This window comes from Sturnira hondurensis, unplaced genomic scaffold (genome assembly GCF_014824575.4).
Source record: "Sturnira hondurensis isolate 20B ecotype Veracruz unplaced genomic scaffold, ASM1482457v3 Scaffold0010128, whole genome shotgun sequence".
NCBI lineage: Eukaryota > Metazoa > Chordata > Mammalia > Chiroptera > Phyllostomidae > Sturnira > Sturnira hondurensis.
This window is the reverse complement of record NW_028082759.1, coordinates 26,909,035-26,925,887: the sequence shown is the minus strand read 5'-3', so window position 1 is coordinate 26,925,887 and position 16,853 is coordinate 26,909,035. Positions and strand designations below refer to the sequence as shown.

The 16,853-nt window shown below is 52.7% G+C and overlaps 1 protein-coding gene across 8 annotated transcripts in view; it reads left to right on the top strand.

Moving 5' to 3' along the window:
- BLTP1 (bridge-like lipid transfer protein family member 1) overlaps nt 1–16,853 on the top strand; it is a 118,679-nt gene that overhangs the window by 59,772 nt on the left and 42,054 nt on the right. For 7 of the 8 annotated variants that reach the window (XM_037058586.1, XM_037058591.1, XM_037058589.1 and 4 more), the window contains exons 43-52: nt 183–402; nt 793–951; nt 2,279–2,454; nt 5,127–5,302; nt 6,195–6,901; nt 7,319–7,558; nt 7,990–8,083; nt 9,877–9,927; nt 13,527–13,733; nt 15,128–15,366. In XM_037058586.1, the coding sequence (XP_036914481.1) occupies nt 183–402; nt 793–951; nt 2,279–2,454; nt 5,127–5,302; nt 6,195–6,901; nt 7,319–7,558; nt 7,990–8,083; nt 9,877–9,927; nt 13,527–13,733; nt 15,128–15,366 (2,269 nt within the window). The remainder of the gene's footprint in view (nt 1–182; nt 403–792; nt 952–2,278; nt 2,455–5,126; nt 5,303–6,194; nt 6,902–7,318; nt 7,559–7,989; nt 8,084–9,876; nt 9,928–13,526; nt 13,734–15,127; nt 15,367–16,853) is intronic. The other variant, XM_037058588.1, reaches the window with a different exon arrangement.

Sequence of the window (16,853 nt, the reverse complement as noted above, 5' to 3'; positions counted from 1 at the left end):
GTATTGAGCATGTCCATCATCTTGCAATCGTGTGTAACCAGCGCCCAGTTGGAGGCAGGCTGGTGTGTGGTTCTGAGGACATTGTTTCGTGTGGTGGGTGTGCGCCGCAGTGAGCAGTGGTGGCAGGGGTGCGGCAGCTGTGGCTCTTGTGCGTGAGGAAGAGCCTTGTGCTTCCTCTGCAGGGCATCCACCCGTACCACTCTCTGAGCTACACCAGCGGGGACACCGCCACGGACTCGCCGGTGCACGGGGGCCGCGCCGGGATGCCGGTCAGGGAGAGCCCGCGCAAGGAGAGCCTGCTCAGCTACCTGACCGGGAGCTTCCCGAGCCTGCACAACCTCCTGGAGGGGACCCCGCAGAGGGGCAGCGCGGCCGGGAAGAGCAGCTCCCTGACCAGAGCAGGTGGGCCTATCTGCTCGTGTGGGGGGCGCCGTGGCAAAGACAAGACTCGTGCTTGTGGGGCTAGAACTCACCTGTCACGTTGCACCTTGTGTCTGAGAGAGGACTTGGGGAGAGGACTTCCGTCGGTGACCCGTTAGTGTCTTCTTGCCCTTAGTTTGATTTTTAAATTGTAGTGTTTAACCTCACTCCCCACCCAGGTGTGGCGTGGGGTGCTGTCTAGACCAGGCAACGATGAACCCCCAGCATAATGTGTAAGCTGTCTGTCCCCGCCTCTGCGTCCGAGCCCCAGTGTCGCGTAGGGCGTCTGAAAACCCGTGCGAAATGCTCTTTCCCTTCCTGTTTCCCAGTCCTCAGTACGGAAGCTAATGCTCAGTCACTCCCTCCGTTCAGGGAACGCTCTGGCCACGGACATGCTGTCGGAGCACCCGCTGCTGTCGGAGCCGTCCTCCGTGAGCTTCTACAACTGGATGTCCAACGCCGTGGGCAACCGGGGAGGCGTGGTGCAGGAGTCCCCGGCCACCAAGTCAGGGCACAACAGTCTTCCCACAGGTAGGGGCTGGTCATGTGCTTTTCCTCTACCCTCTGAGGGGCGCCTGGGAAGTTCCTGTAGGATCCTGGTTTTCGGAGGATGGAAGGAAACCACAAATGCCTAAGTGCCATTCAGTTGAAATGGGCCCGTTTGTGGAACACCTGGGAAGTCCTGCAGGTGAGGGAGTCGTGAGCAGCCACTCCGTGCTCCTGTGTGAGTCGGACGGGTCAAATGGGAGAGCGTCTGTAATTTAAGGAGCCCAAAACTTCTGGTTGGTGTGGCTGGGTTGATGTTCAAAATGCCAGAGGAGGCGCACAGCAAAAGCAGTGTGTGGTCACAGCACTGCAGGCCTGCAGTGCAGGTGGTGGTTTCAGTCCGTCCGGGCCTCTCCGGGCAGTGGGCTCCAGCATGCGCATGCCCGGTGTGGCTGCCTGGACACTCTGTTCAGTCTGAGGGGACACTAGGAGGGACAAAGTAAGATTCTTGCCCTCGACGAGGAAAAGAGATGGGGGCGGTTGATCGCTTTTTAAAAGTGTGCATGAGTAGCGAGAAGGACGGCAGGGAGTGGACCAAGAAGGAGTGGGGGTCTCTCCTGGAATGTGCGTGGGGTCAGCCCTCCTGTCCTAGTTTTATGTTTTTCCAAATGTACTAGATGCATGTATTTTTTGGTAGAAAATGTATTTTTTAAAGAACGAACGAGGTAGCCTTTGATTCCAGTTACGAAAAGCAGATAAAATTAATCTGTGTCACGGCTTTTTGGATCGCTAGTGTATTTATTCAGACCGAAAAGACGATATTATGAAAAGTGGTTGCTTTGCAACTGCACAGTCATTTTTCCTGCCGGAGTGTGACCACTTCTGCGTCTGGACCCAATCCGGACACTGACCGCCTCCGTCCTCTGTGCCGCCCTGCCAAGGAAGGCAGACTGCTGATGCCGGGCCAGCGGCCGGCGCTTGGCCTGGCTGGTTTCCCTAGAAAGAGAGTCTCAGTTTCACAAGCACCAGAAAGGACTGTTTCTTCTCTCACGGGCCCTCTGCCTGGCGTTGAAGGAGAAAGGGAGGAAGAGAGGAGGGAGTGCCATCCGCTGGGCAGGGAGTTTGCACGTGCGACCGTGGACGCCACCTGGATGCCCCCTCCCCCGCCCCCTGTGCTGCTTTCCACCAGCTGCTGTGCGCTCTGCTCCTCCGGGCAGACTTCGTGTAGGAGGGTGACAGACATGTTCTGAGGGTCTGGTGTCACTTCGCCTTGTATTAGTCATGTCTGTTATTGATAGACAGCCTAAAAGTGGTCACTCTTTTTTTCTCTTATTTTTAATAATTTAGATCTCCTTCTCATTTTTCCTCGTAGGTGTCGCGCCCAATCTCCCTACGATACCCTCGGCCTCAGACTTCAACACTGTGTTGTCGAGCGAGCAGGACACTCTGGACGGGACGCACTCTCAGCACAGCACGAGTCAGGAGGACGTGGCGGGTGCAGAAGAAGCCAACCAAGGCTTCCCTGCGGTTCAGCTGGCTGACGCACAGGTGAGCCGGCCCGCTGCTTCCCGGCCGTCGTATCCTTCACAGGGCAGCAGCAAGCAGTGGCAGCCATCTCCAGCGGTCATCTTGGCATTGATTGACAGCCATTTTCAATGCTAGGACACACCTAGCATTGTGTCCATCCTATGGCCTTTGGTCTGCATGCAGCCTGGGGTGGCTAGGAATGCAGCCCAACACAAAATTTAAATTTACCTAAAACCTTTTTTTGCTCCTCAATTTTCACTAGTGTTTGTGTATTTAATGTGTGGCCCCAGATGACTCCTCTTCTTGCAGTGTGGCCCAGAGACGCCGAGAGGTTGGACAGCCCTGCCCTAGGGCCTTCAAAAAGTGCGCGGGTTAATGGACACTGACCCATGTGTGTTCTGCAGAAGAGAGGCATGGCTGTTCACCTCACAGAGTAGCATTCTGGCTGGAGGTACAGATTGACCACATCGTGTATCCAAGACTGGAAAGATACATTAAGTCGTGTCCATGGTGGGAGGACTTTGGAGCGAGCAGTGGGAGGTGCCGATGGTTCCAGACCAGAGGAGTCACGTGACTGGGCTCACTGGGGGGAGCCGTGGGCGGGGGCGAGGTGGGGGGGCGAGCCCCTGGTCACCCTGGTGGTGGCGAGGCTTTTAGCAGCGAGTCTTGTGGTGGCTTTGACGAGGTGAAGGAGGAATGGCGGGGAGGTCTCGTTTAATGGGCCAAATACGGCGGGGGCACAGGACGAAATCTCTGACGTGGTGTTGGTGTCAGTGGCCTGGAGGCGAGTGCAGGGTGGTCCTGGGCCAGAAGGCCATGGTTTTCCCAGGAGGAGGGAGACTGGAGTGAATGTCCGCACCCGTGACTCCTTGTGGTGGCCCTGCGCCTGGAAGGAGGGCAGCAGGGCCGACAGGTAGATCCCGGTTCAGGGAGGATGAGCCCCGGTGGGGTGCGGGGCCCTTTACAGAGAGACGCTGTCGACACAGAGGGAGCTTTGTCCTCTGAGTCTTCGGGATGGCAAGGACACCTCACGGCCTCACCCCCTGCGGGTCAGTCCACAAACGGGAGCTTCCGTTTTCTCCCCCAGGAGGGCGTAGTCTGTGGTGAAGCTGTTTCCAGACACTTACGTTTTCTGGGGTTTACTTCTCCATGCCCTTGTGGTTGTTCTGGGGGACTCTTTCCCTTTTTCTTAAAAGGGAAAGTAGAGGAAGAGATAGTATGTTCTGTTTTGTCCTTTATGATACGTTCATTGCATTTGTTAGCATTCAATGCACGTTTTTAAAGTACTGGGCTGTGTTATGTGTTAAACTCTAAAACGTGCCTGACCCGTGACTATGAGACGCTTCAGTGAAAACTGCACGGAGTGACTTAGGTGTGCATAGAGGAGTGCGTGTGGCAGAGTGTGCCGCAGACTCCAGCCGGGGGCCGCTCGGCGCTGAGGGCCCAGGCGGAGCGTAGGAAGTCCGGGGCTCCCCGCGGCCGTCGGGTCCTCTCCTCTCAGTGGCCTAGGCTGCCCTGCTCCAGGAGCAGAGGAGGGTTGGGTTGAAGTGGACACAGTGAGAAAAGCGTGGGGATCGTAGTCTGGGTGGTTGCTGATGCCATGGCTCAGCCAGGGTTGGGGGTGAAGGGAGCCACGCGACTCTCCCCGGAGCAGCGTGCCGGTCGAGTCGTCTGTGGGCCGCAGCCATCATTCCGGGTGACAGGCTGGGACACGAGCACAGGGAAGTCAGGAGCCAGGTTCCCCAGTGGGCACGGAGCACAGCCAGGGGTGTGAATGGAAGATGGTCTGAGGCTGGAAGAGGCGGGAGGAGAGAGTGTGCCAGCCAGGCCTCAGGGAGAGGGCATCTCTCCCGAGGTCGCCATGTGGAGAGTGTGCATTCTGTCCCTCACGGCCCAGCCTCCCTGGGGCGAGCACAGGGCTCACCTGGCGACAACTGAGAACGTGCGCCGGTTCCCGTCCCACAATGGCACTCGTTCATTGTGGCAGGGTTTTTAAGCTTCAGGAAGTGGCCCCTAAGGGAGAGTGTGCAGTGAACAAGTCAGGAAGGAACAAAGAGAGCATTGACACCTGGACTGAGGATGTCCTAGACGGAGGGGGCACCTGAGCAGCCAGAGCGATCGCCATGGGTTGTTGAACCTGTGCCATTGCTTCTGCTTAGGTTGGCTCTTGGTGACCATGAAACTCAGTCACCTAGAGAGTCAACCAGGGGGATGTGTTTTCATAAGCATGTGTGACACCAAAAAGTAAAGGAAGTTCTTTGTCAAATGACTGTTATGACCAAGTGACACCATTTACAAATAGGTCAGATATTCATAATACAGGAATTTATTTATATTGACACAGGAAGTTGGTGAACTTCTGTGAACTAATACACCAGATTTTTGTGGAAATGCAGATATTCACGCCTTTTTCAAAAGCAAGAAGAATGATTTATGCGAACTCATAATTTTATTTTCCTTGTCTTTTCAGATGCTCAGGCAGCATTGAGTAATCCTTGTCCTTATGATTCATTTGCAGACAGAAGGTGCTCGACAGCATGGTTCAATTTTAAGTGAGATGAGCGTTCTGCTCACGGCAGAAGGACCTCTTTCATGCCTCACACTACACGCTGGGGCCTGGGGCCGGGGAGAAAACAGCCCCAGTGGGCGAGGAGCCGTACATCATGCTCCCGTGGCCGTGTTGTGTCTTCCAGGTCGTTTTCAAGCCTCTGCTGAGCCACACCGGGATCCAGGCGCAGGACGCGATGCCACTGTGCTACCGGATGTACTTCGGAGAGCACCTGTCGTTTTCAGGGACGCTGGACTGCCTCAGGGCGGACATCGTGGACTCGGACACAGCCAAGGAGAGGAAGGGCAGAAGGGCAAGAAGGTGCCTAGCGTTGCTGTCTTCACGTAGAATTTTGTGCAAGGGCCATGGCACTGGTTTGTTTCTAGCTTTGCCGTCTCCTCATGCTCATGAGAAGTCCGTTTTACTGTCCTGGTGAGAAGGCAATGTCCCTTTAATGGAGAACATGACCGCACTGGCAGTTGCGAGACCTGCTCGCAGGCCGCTCCTTGGAGCGCGTGAGCGCCCCGAGAGGTAGCCGGGTGTGCCTGCGGCGGTGTGGGCGCTTCGAGTCCCACGTCGCTTCACTGGCTGCAGGCTCGCGGTCCTACAGGCTGTGTTCCATGCCTCTCACGAAGCATCTGTTCCTGACCTCCTTGCTGAGCCGGCCTGCGTGGCAGGCAGTGTGGTGAGAGTTAGGGGCTGTGTTTTACTGTCAGTCTTTGTTGTGACAGTTCTGGAGCTGCCTCACTGTTGCCTAGGAAATAATATGCCCACCGACAGCGTTTGACGAGTTTTTTGTGAACTTGAATTTCACTTTGGGTCTTGCTAAAGTGGAAAGGTGTAATAGAATATGGACATAGGTTTTTTTGCCGTGTGCTTGGTTTCATCCAATTCGTGCTTTTGCAAGGAGGTAAGTTGATCTTTAATGGACTTTGAATTCCAGTACCGTCTGGAGGTACCATCGGAGGTGAGGAACATTGTTTTCAGTACCTCAGTGACACTGTTACCCGAAGTCTGATTCTGACTAGTCAGTGATAGAGCAAGAGCGGTTTCCTGCTTACAATAGTCTGGCTTAGTGAAAAAAGTAAATTCTACTTGATTTCACGCTTAAAATTATTTAAATGGCTTGGAGATTATTTTGCTAATAAATTAATACGAAGTGCACAGCTCTAGAGGAGAGGAAGTAAAAACCCCTTTATTTCCTCATTTTTAGGCAGGGCCACGTGAATCTTCCTCCGCTGGAGTTCAAACCTGCGCTGAGGCTGGAGACCTTCAGCCTCAGCGCGGTGGTGATGGAGAAGTCCGAGTGTGCCCCTCGGAGCTCCACCAGCGCACTGTCCTTCCACGACCTCGGCAGGCGCCACTACAGCACCTTCCACTGCAACTTCACCGTCTCCTGTCAGTCCATCAGCCAGCACGTGGACATGGCCCTGGTGCGCCTCATCCACCAGTTCAGCACCATGGTCGACGACATCAAAGCCACGCAGACGGACATCAAGCTGAGCAGGTACACAGCGGGGTCCGCTTCGCCAACGCCCACCTTCAAAACCAGGAAACACCGGGATTTCCGCTCCTCCGACTTCAGCCGCAGCTCCAGGGGAAGTCTCAATGGTGGCACCAGAGTGAATAACACAAAGAACAAACGGACCAGCAACGAGAACAACAAAAAGGAGTCTCGGAACAAAAACTCCTTGGGTCGGTCCGAGAGAAGGACTTCCAAAGTGTCCCGGAAGGGCTCCAAGGACGTGGTGGACCACGTGGCGATCCCCATGGACGACTCGGACTCCATCACCGTGTCGGAACAGAGCGAGCCCTCCGCCGAGTGCTGGCAGAACATGTACAAGCTGCTCAACTTCTACTCCCTCATCTCCGACCCGACGGGCATCCTGGAAAAGTCTTCGGAGGCTTTTGGGCCCGCAGGTGATGGCTCTCTCTGTGCTTTTACAACTTCTGTTTGGAACCGCAGAGCTCCTAAGAGAGGCCGCAGGTTGTTCCCGCTTTCTTCTTTCTTCACGCAGTGAGTGGGTGATGGAGATGCCCAGCAGGGGTGGGCCCTGCAGGGGGCAGTCACGACACCCAGACCCTGCCGTCTGCCTCCTGCCCCCCAGCCTGGGCACAGCATCCCCCATCGAGTCACACAGGCCTGCCCGCTGACCCCAGATGCTGCTCTTGGCTTTCAGGGTGGCCAAGAGGCCTGTGGGGGAGGGGTGAAGTCATTTTATGGGAACGTGGAGGGCGAGGGCTGGTCGGGAGGGCGACAGAAACGAGGGGAGACGGCGTTTGGAGTGTCCTGTCATGGTGCAGTTCTCACCCGCGCGTGCCCCCTTGCTCTTGCAGGCGTGCGGAGCCCGACGGAGCCGGCCTGCAGAGTGGTGTTTGAGAATGAACAGGACAGCAGCAGCACGACGAAGCGGAAGCGCAGCTTGGTGACAGCGGAGCCCCAGCACGTCACCCTGATCGTGTTTGGGATCGGCATGGTGAACCGCACCCACCTGGAGGCGGACATCGGCGGGCTCACCATGGAGGCGGAGCTGAAGCGCATCCACGGCAGCTTCACCCTGAAGGAGAGGATGAGAGGTGCGCTCGCTGCGCAGGCTGCGGCCACCCGCACTGTTCAGGGCCTGCCGCCCCCGGCCGCAGAGCTGGCCGAGGCACCTTCCCTCTCCCGTCCTTTCTGGTTTTTAAAAAGCTCCCAGTGTTCTGCACTGAGTGTGCCTTCTGAGTGAAAACGTCCTCAGGCTGCGTGACGCCGTTAGGCCCTGGGATTGCATGAGTGGTGTGTTCAACTGTGCGTTTAGCCTTACTCCAATTTCGATATATAGTGTATATGGATATATGAATGTAGAGAACTGTGACTTCAAGGAAATTTTTAAAAGTAGTTTGAATTTTATCACAACTTTAAAAGTGTATTTTGTCACTGAATATACTGTAACTAAAATGCAATTTTAATATGACGTGCAATTATCTTATTTCCAGAATTCACGGAATTATCTTTTATTGCATTTCAGACGTTTTACATCAGAAGATGACTGAGACCTGTGCCACTGCGCATGTCGGTGGTGTGAACATCGTGCTGCTGGAAGGGGTCACCCCGAACATACAGTGAGTGGCTGCTGTCCTCCCTCAGGGCCGTGCGCCCCGGGGTTTCGGGGAACTGGGAGTTCGTCGGCCGAGTCTCGCACCCTACGAGTCTTGATATTTGTACACTGAGTGTTTCAGGTGCTGCAGTTCTGCCGTTAATAATATCACCCAATGAAATGTTTCAGAAAGATGATTTTTTCTCCTCCTTAAAACTGGTTTTTCTACCTCACTTCCCCCCTAAAACATTGATTCCCGGGGCGTTGTAAGGTTGATTATCAAGGAAAGTGATTACAGTACAAATTTTGGTCAAACATACAAGATGCAAAAGCTCACGCAGTTCAAGTAGTCCAATGAAATTACAGTCAGAGGGTGCAGACTCTCGGTTTTACGTTCAACAGTTACCACCCACATCCAGGCTGAGTTTTAAAACCTCCTCTTGCCGCTTTGGCCTTGAAATGATGTAACAGCAGTGCCCATGGGCCCTTCTCATCGTGCAGGTGAGCGTCTTACATGCCGCTCACCTTCCCCGTCACTTCTTGTGACCCTTTGTCCTTTTCCTGTGAGCCCTGTTCCTGGAGCTGTGCAGAATCACTGGCAGCGATCACCTGTGCACACAATGGACCACTCATCCGTCACCCGCCCGTGAAACGGCTGCCTCGGTTCAGACCACGTGGCAGGGTGTTCCCAGCTTCCTTTCACTGGAGCAGCTTCATCTCGTAATCACAAAATACGTATAGGTCAGATTTTGAGAACTTGCTCTTAAGGTTCTGACTAGTTATTGTTGTCCTACTATGGTCCCAGGAAGTTTCTATCATGTCCTCTTTACTGAGTAAGGAGCTGATTTGGTTCAGCATTACAGAAGGTAAATATTAGTTCTGTATGGACTAATTACAGGCCCATTCATAGTATTTTAAACATGGATAACGTGATCGCTGTCTTGGGGAACATTTCCCGCAAGAGAAGTATAAGTCTTGTTGGGCAGTTTGGACTTGTAACCTCAGGACCAAGGAGAACACATTTCACTCTGGTGGTTGGGAGAGATGACAAGCCCTTTCCTGGCTGTGCCTGTGGGACAGGGACTGTCGCGCAACAGCTACACCCTTCAGAAGCAGCTGCTGTGGGCCAGGAGCCTCTCAGAGGTTACTTCCCGTCCCCTGACCTGGGTTCATCCCCACTGCCCACCCGCACATTGAGATTCGCCAGAACCCAAGGGTTTGCCTAAAATGCTTCACTCTGGACAGTAAGATGGAGGAGAGGCCTGAACTGCCCTCCCTGCCACTGGCCCTGCCGCTTTTGCAGAATCACCTCCGACCCGGGCTCCACAGCCCACCTGGCCCCTCCCCTCTTCCTCAGGGAACCAGGTCTGTGGCTGACCCTCCCATTGTATCCCCGAGTCTTGCTGTGCCTTGTGTCTCCGGGGTCTGCCAGCCCTGCGGAGAGCGGCGCACGCAGTCTCTGAGCTTGCAAAACGCAGTTATAAGATGGATTTTTAGTAGTAGTAGATTGCTGGTTGTTTTTCCTTTTACAAAGAAAGACCTCTTAACTTTTGTGTTTGAAAAATAAAAGGTATGACTCACTGCCAGATTCTAGTAGTGGTAAGTTTTTCTGGGTTTATTCTTAGACTTTTTATTTCCAGTTTTAATTAAAAGGAAACAACTGAAAAATTAGTTCCAAAGGTTCTTTGAAGGACAGTGTTAAAAGTGGGAAATAAGAAAAACTTTGCAGGTGATGGGTCATATTGTAACTGGTTTGTGCATGAATGTTTACCTGCATCCTTTTTGTTTTCCTGCTTTCCCTTGCATCTTCGTCTGTAGACTGGAGGATTTCCCTACATCTCCTACAAGCACAGCCAAACAAGAGTTTCTGTATGTTTCATTACTCTTTTTCGTGGGCTTTGTGGTTGACTTCGTATTGAGTAGTTTTAGAGAAAAGATTACCTGCATGGCTGTGGATGTATGTAGTTAGTTATTATTGTGTAGTTTCCATGTAGACCCTGTCATAGATTAAAGCTCACTGGTGTTCCAGGAGAATGCGCAGGCAAGAGCTGCCTTTTGCAGGGGCCGCTATTAAAGTTGATGCTGTCACACGTCCTTGGTCACGTTCGACCTGATGGCAGGAGCTGAAGTGTTTCCCTTGGCGGAAGGTCCTTTGCTCATTGCATGAGTAGTTACTAAAACACTAACGCTGAAAAGGCCTGCGCATCTCGACCTTCTGGTTCTGTTTTTACGATGAGGAGCGTCTTCTGCTCCCCTGACAGATTCCGTGTGTGGCTCCTTCTGCATGTGTGTCTGTGTTCTGAGTGCCTCGTTTCACCCGTATGTGTGTGATGCATGTGATGTGTTGTGGCACTGAGCTGCACTGAGTGCCAGACGTGAAGTGCTGGTCACGTGAGTCTTACCACCATGGCAGGCGGCTATGTTACTTAGCGCTGGCTGTTTCCTCGGACATTTTCTGTAAAGCCCGAACATGCAGAGTAAACATATGACTCTGCGTATTGAGTTCCATGGTGGTGAGGTCATAAGAGTATAAGAGTATAAAAATGTCGTACCTGGTAACGTTTGTTTCATGCATGTTAATAACAGGCCATAGACAGAATGTCAGTTCCAGCCCTTTGTTGGGGTTACTGTGATGTATGTCACGGTATCAGCCGATTAGAAATACTAACAAAGAATAAATGCGCGAATGTTAGAGGATCGTTTTCTAGAAATCACTCTTCCACATTAGCGTAATCTTCGTAGACACTGAACACAACCTGATGCACATAAGTCATCAGAGCAGCTGAAGAAGATTCACTGTGTCCCTTCTGTCAGAGTTTCTGGATGTACAACAAGGACAACCAATAGCTACATGACTGTAAAAGAGGGTGTTTTTAAGTGGCTGAAGGTGACGTTTCCATCCACTCAGCAGTTACTCGTTGTGTGTTGTGTCCTGAGCCCCATGTCTGGCTCAGAGATGTGACAGCAGGAGCAGGGGAGGTGTGTCTGCAGTGATGCCACTCTCGGGCCACCCCCTCCTCCTCTGGGGTTTCCCACTGAGAAAGTTAACATGGGAGGCACAGTTGCCAAATGGGAAAAAAAGTTCCAGTGACTTTAATAGTTTAGTACATAGCCTGTGGTCACAACACTGCAGGCCCCAGCAACACAGCTGAAGCGAGGCCGTCAGCATGAATTAGTCTGGCTCCTTGTCCTGCCCCTGGGCTTGGGCACTGATGCTCACAGGGGTAGGCCAGGGGTGGGGATAGAGGCAGTGAGACCCCAGGGAGAATCCTCGAGTCGTTCTCTCACCCTGTTGCACGGGCAGGGGTGCTTGGCCTATCTCGAAGGCCCCACTGCCTGGACGCAGGTGGGGAGGCACCCTGGCCACAGCAGTGAGGCTTGCTGTGGGCCAGGGGACCGGACTCACTGTTGGAGAGTTCTACAGCCCCTGGTCCCTTGCCACGGACTTCTCATGCTGCTGAGGCTCCCCTTGTCTTCTCGTTAGAGGGGCTTCCGTCGTGCCTTTGCCATGTGGAAGTCTCGCACATGGCGTGCTTCAGCTCGCATGGCGTCCTCCTTGAAGACCAGACCACACTTAGGAGTCAGCACCTCCTACTGGCAGCTCGAGAAGAGCTTCGTTTCTCACCCCGGGTCTCTGACCCTGTGACGAGGGTTGCCCAGGTGTCCTCTGCTGTTCCTGGCTCAGTGTGATGAGAGTGGGACCCCCACATCCTCCAGCAGCGTCACCCCCGTGGGCGCAGTGGGCGCGGTGGGCGCGTGGCGAAGGCCACACGTAGCCCGAGTCCCTGACAGCAGCATTTCCACCAGAAAGGCCACAGCGGGACCTACAGCAGCAGAGTCGTCGGCCCCCCTTAGCCTCCCATCCTGGCTTCTGGCACACAGTTGGAAATGCAGTGTTAGGGACGTGCTTACCTGGTCAAAAGTAATAGTCCCGTAGGTCACCATCGATGATGAGGGTGAAACAGTGAGATGGCGCTTTTGACTGTTGTGACAATGAGCCAGACGTCTTTGTAAGTGCAGGTTGTTTCATCCGTCAGGTGGGTGCAGTTTACAAGTAGAGAGCCATTTTCATCTTAGCGTTGTGGAAGTGTGTCCTAGCTGATGTTGGAATTGAGTTTAAAATGAAATATTGTGGATGATTAACAGTTGCTTTATTTACTATAATATGTCAGAAAGGATTAAAAAATTCAGTGACTAGTTGGCCTCCCAGAACTGGGTCAGGCCTTTGTGCTGACCAATTGCGCAGAATCCACCTTCTCTTTCTAGTCAGTGATAGTCTCTGGGAAACAGTCATCCTTGCAAACAAAAGCAATTCAGTTCTCTGTAGCCACTTGGGGATTTTATGTAACACCTGGGTTTCACCGTTTGTAAACGGTCCTCTGACACAGCTGCCCTCCGGCCTCTCGGGGTTTGCGCTCAAAGACGCCCTTGTGGTGGCTGATTCTTTAGGTCCTCGAGACTGTAAGCAAATACTCAGTGAACCCTCTCAGCCCAAGTGGAGAGAAATGCCTGGGAACTGACATGGGTTAACAGGAAATTGCATTTTGCGGGTCGTGCTAAATTTACTTATCTTCAAGCTTCCTTGCCCGTTTGGAAGATAGTGTTCAAGTCAGAAACAGACCTTTCCGGGCAGCTCACCTAGGGCCTCTCCCCAGTGTCACGTTGCCTAGTGGGACATTGTCACACGTCCCACTGCGCGTGGGGCCTCTCCCGGGCTGTCTGCGCGAGTCCCCAGCTGCCGTGGGCAGCTTCGTCCTTCTGCTCTCCTTCCTTCCCCTTGTTCATCTCACGCCCTCTGGGGAGTGCTTATCACACTGCGGGCACTGTTCTGGCCCCTGGGGAGAGGGGACAGGAGACCCAGGCAGTGCAGCCCCGTGCACCCCGTGCAGGCCAGGCCAGACCAGTGCGGCCCCTTCTCACCGAGGGGCAGTGGCCCCTCCTAGGTGGGACTTCCCACACCTCTTCGTCACTCACTGGAAATAGAAAACCCAAGTTAATTTCTTCCTTTCTGCTGATTCCTCTTAATATATTTTATCGTATTAGATGATTATTAAGTTCCTCGATTTGATTTTAAGAAATATATTGAGCATTTTTATCTTTTTATAGTCGGTGTCTATGTTTCTTAGTGGTTGTACACAGACCCCCCGAAATAGGTTAGAGGACAAAATGGAGTTCTAAGTAGATAAAAAATGGAAATGGAGTTTTGGGTGTTGCGTGCATGTAACGTGTCAGTGTTCGTGTATTTACTTGCATGTGATCAGAGACCTCTATGAAAATAGAGTATTTGGTGTGTCTAGCAAACATTGTAAGATAAGTGTATTTCAGTAAATGGTTTAGATGCATGAAAAATTTGAAGTCGTTTAGTTCAGTGAGTAATTTAACAGCATTTGTCTTGTTCTCTGAAATACTTTCTGCGACATTTCCCTGTGTTTGGCCGCATTTTGACGGCCCTCCGTCTCCGTGACTAGGACCGTCGTGAAGTGCAGCATCGCCAAGTCCCAGGCCCTCTACAGTGCCCAGCGGGGCCTGAAGACGAGCAACGCGGCCGTGCTCAGAGTCGGCGCCGTCAGCGTCAACATCCCCCAGCACCCCGCCACCCTGCACAGCATGATGGTCCGGAGCTCTCACCAGCTGTCGAAGCAGATCTCCGACCTCATCAGACAGCCCTCCGCTGTGTAAGCCTGCCGTCCGGCCTGTCCCTCTGCGTGGCGGCGCTTCGGGGCCTTCTCTGCTGTGTGAACAGGGGTCGGGGGGGACAGGTTTCACCCCCGGAGCGACCTGGTGGATGTGGGGCCGGTGGGAGGTAGGCAGGCGTGTTCGTGGGCAATGTTGGATGTCACGTGGTGACCTGTCACAGCTGCCCTTGTCAGTGTCCCCTGTTGCTCAAAGCTGAAGGGGCCTGGTGCCGTGCGGGCATCGTAAGAGGTGCTGATATAAAGTGTGAACTGTGTCGGTCCTTGTGTGCCTTTAACTCACAGACACATGTGACTGCATGGGCGTCCGGGAGCTCGGTGGCCATTTGTGTCCCGTGCATGGCTTCGTGCCGTCCTTCCTGTGAAGGCAGGGCACGATCCTGGCACATAAGCATTGTAAAGGGCAGCGATTCAGACCTCGGTGCACTGACCTTCCTTCCATGGGCCGGCAGCCCTTGTTCGTGGGGCTGCGTGGCCGACTTAGTGGTTCCAAAGCTGTAGCTGATGAACCACCAAGAAAACCATGTTATACCCATGTTTCCTTTTCCATAGCCTCGGAGGTAAAACAGCAACAGAAACACAGTGTGTCTTCTGATGGTGCCCTGAAGCAGTGCTTTTCCAGCTGTTCTGACTGGATCTTTAATTCTAACATGATACTAACTCACATCTGAAGTTGCCTAGGTGGTAGTAGTAGTGTGAATGCTTCTCTTGCTAACGGAATTTGGAATCCAGAATGTGTACGTGAGCCTTGATTTAGAAAACTCTGAGCAATTTTCTAGTATGCTGCGTGGCCCACAAAGTGTGACAGTCACGAAATGAGACTCTGGAGCCAGGCCGGCTGAGTCCAAGTCCTGATTTCACCACTTCCCAGCAGTGCTTCTGCATATGCAAAGTGGAGGTAATAGTGTCTGCTCAGGGGGTTTCGTGAGGTAAACGAATACGTGATTGAAACACGCAGCACTCGGAAGAGTTCCCGGCACACATTAGCGCCCAGTCCTCGTGGGTGGTGGCGGCGGCTCTGTTCTCAGGCGTGGTCGCAGCGGTTGGGGCCACAGCGGTGGTGGGCCTCCTGCAGCACGCTGCAGGCGTGGGGTTCCGCATCGGACACGCCCGAGTCTGGAGTCCAGTGTCACATTGACGACAGGCAGGGCGTAGGCGTTCCAGTGTTGTCGTTTCTCTTGGTGCTGCTTCTGTTAGTTCGCTGCTCGGATCACCATTTTCCAGTGGCCGTTTCCAGGAATATGATGATCTGCATTAGGAAGAAAACGTCTGTTCACAGTGTATTTTTCACTGAGAACTCCAATAACTTTACAGAATAACTGTATAACAAAAGGTACACTTGTGTATCTTTTTCTATATTTATTTTTGCTTTGTAGCCCACAGCCAGTAAAAGAAGATATCGCAACCCCCCTACCTTCTGAAAAAACCCCAACGAGTGTTAATCAGACGCCCATAGAGACAAACGAGTTTCCTCAGCTGCCGGAAGGCTTGGAGAAGAAGCCCTTGGTCCTGAAGTTCAGCACCATGCTGGATGGCGTCGCCCTTGGGGCCGCGCTGCTGCCGTCCCTGCGGGCCGAGTACAAGACGGGCCGGATGCGGAGCCACGGGATGACAGGTAGCAGCGCCCACGCCCTGTCCCGGGGTGGCACTGTCATGGGGTCAGCAGCCCTTTGACAAAAGGGCTGACTTGGTTTTGTGGCTGTTACATGGAAATGTAAATAGTTTTAATCAAAGTACTTTTACATGTCATTAGTGACTTTCCTCAGTTGAGTACAAACCATCGGTCCCCTCATTGATGACCACCGTGGGCCTGTCATCAGAGGTCATCTCTCCAAATTAAAGTGAAGCTGGAGAAATTTCTACACCTGTCCGTTCCCATTGCTCGAATGCGAGCCTTCAGCTCAAATTGGAGGGCATTTGACTTCTTCAGAATAGCTGCTTCTGTAAGGTTTTGTGATCCTCCCATTCCTGCCCCAAATTCTTTGCAGTTATGTTGTTATCTAAAATGTACCAGGTATACAAGTTAAAATTACGTACACAGTTTAAAGGATAGTAAAAAACTGGAAGTTTATCAGTTTGTCACACACCTAAGAGTTAGGAAGTACCGTACTTGCGTCATCTTCAGGGAACGCTGCCACTACCGGGTGGTGTTCCCCGCGGCTGCTTGGGGGCGCCCACTGCTGTGAGCTTCCTTGGCTTTCCTATGCAGTCTCTCTCTCTCTCTCTTGCACGCATGCACTCACGAGCAACTGAGAGTCTATGCTGCCTGTTTTGAACTCCATTTACACGTAATCTCATTTATATTTTTTTATTCATAGTATTTTTTTTTGCTGTACATTTTCTGTAAGGTTCATCTATTCATGTATGTGATATGCATTCATTTTTCACTGAAATACAGTGGTTCATTAAGTGATTGTACCACAGTGGACGTGTCCATTCTGCCCCGATGGACCTCTGGCCCATTTGCATTTTTACTGTTCCATTCATCTCACACCCACCCCCCCCATGTGGCTTCCCAGGGTGTGAGGCTGGGGAGAACGCACCCCTTCCCCAAGGAGCGTGGCCTTGGCCCCAGCGCGGCGCCCGCCAGCACCGCCTCCCCCAGGTCAGGCCCGAGTCCCACTGCCCCGTGTCCCCGCCACACGCCTGCCTCTCTGCCCACCCGGCCACTGTGGCACGGTGTCCACTGTGGTTTGCATTCCACCGCAGGAGCTACTCATGGACCTGGGGTTTTAAATGTGACTTCTTACATGGAGTTCCTATGGACGGTTCTTGTTTGCCTGCTGCTCGTTTTACTGTGGAGTCCTTTGTGTTTTTCTTGGCTAGTAGGAGCTCTTGATGTGTTTTGGTAACCCTTTATGTTAACTCTTAGATGTTGTGTGTGTAACGCACACTGTCACCCGGCTAGAGGCTCATCATTTCACTCTGAGTTGTCGTTCGATCCACGAACACTAATTTTAATGTGGCTGCATTTACCATTGTTTTCGTCTGTCATGTGCATTTTTATGTCTTAAATGCTTCTCTTCCCAGGATCATGAAAATATTCTGCCTTTCCTGTTAAATGTTTTACAGTTCTCTGTTTTATATTTTTAGTCTGTATGG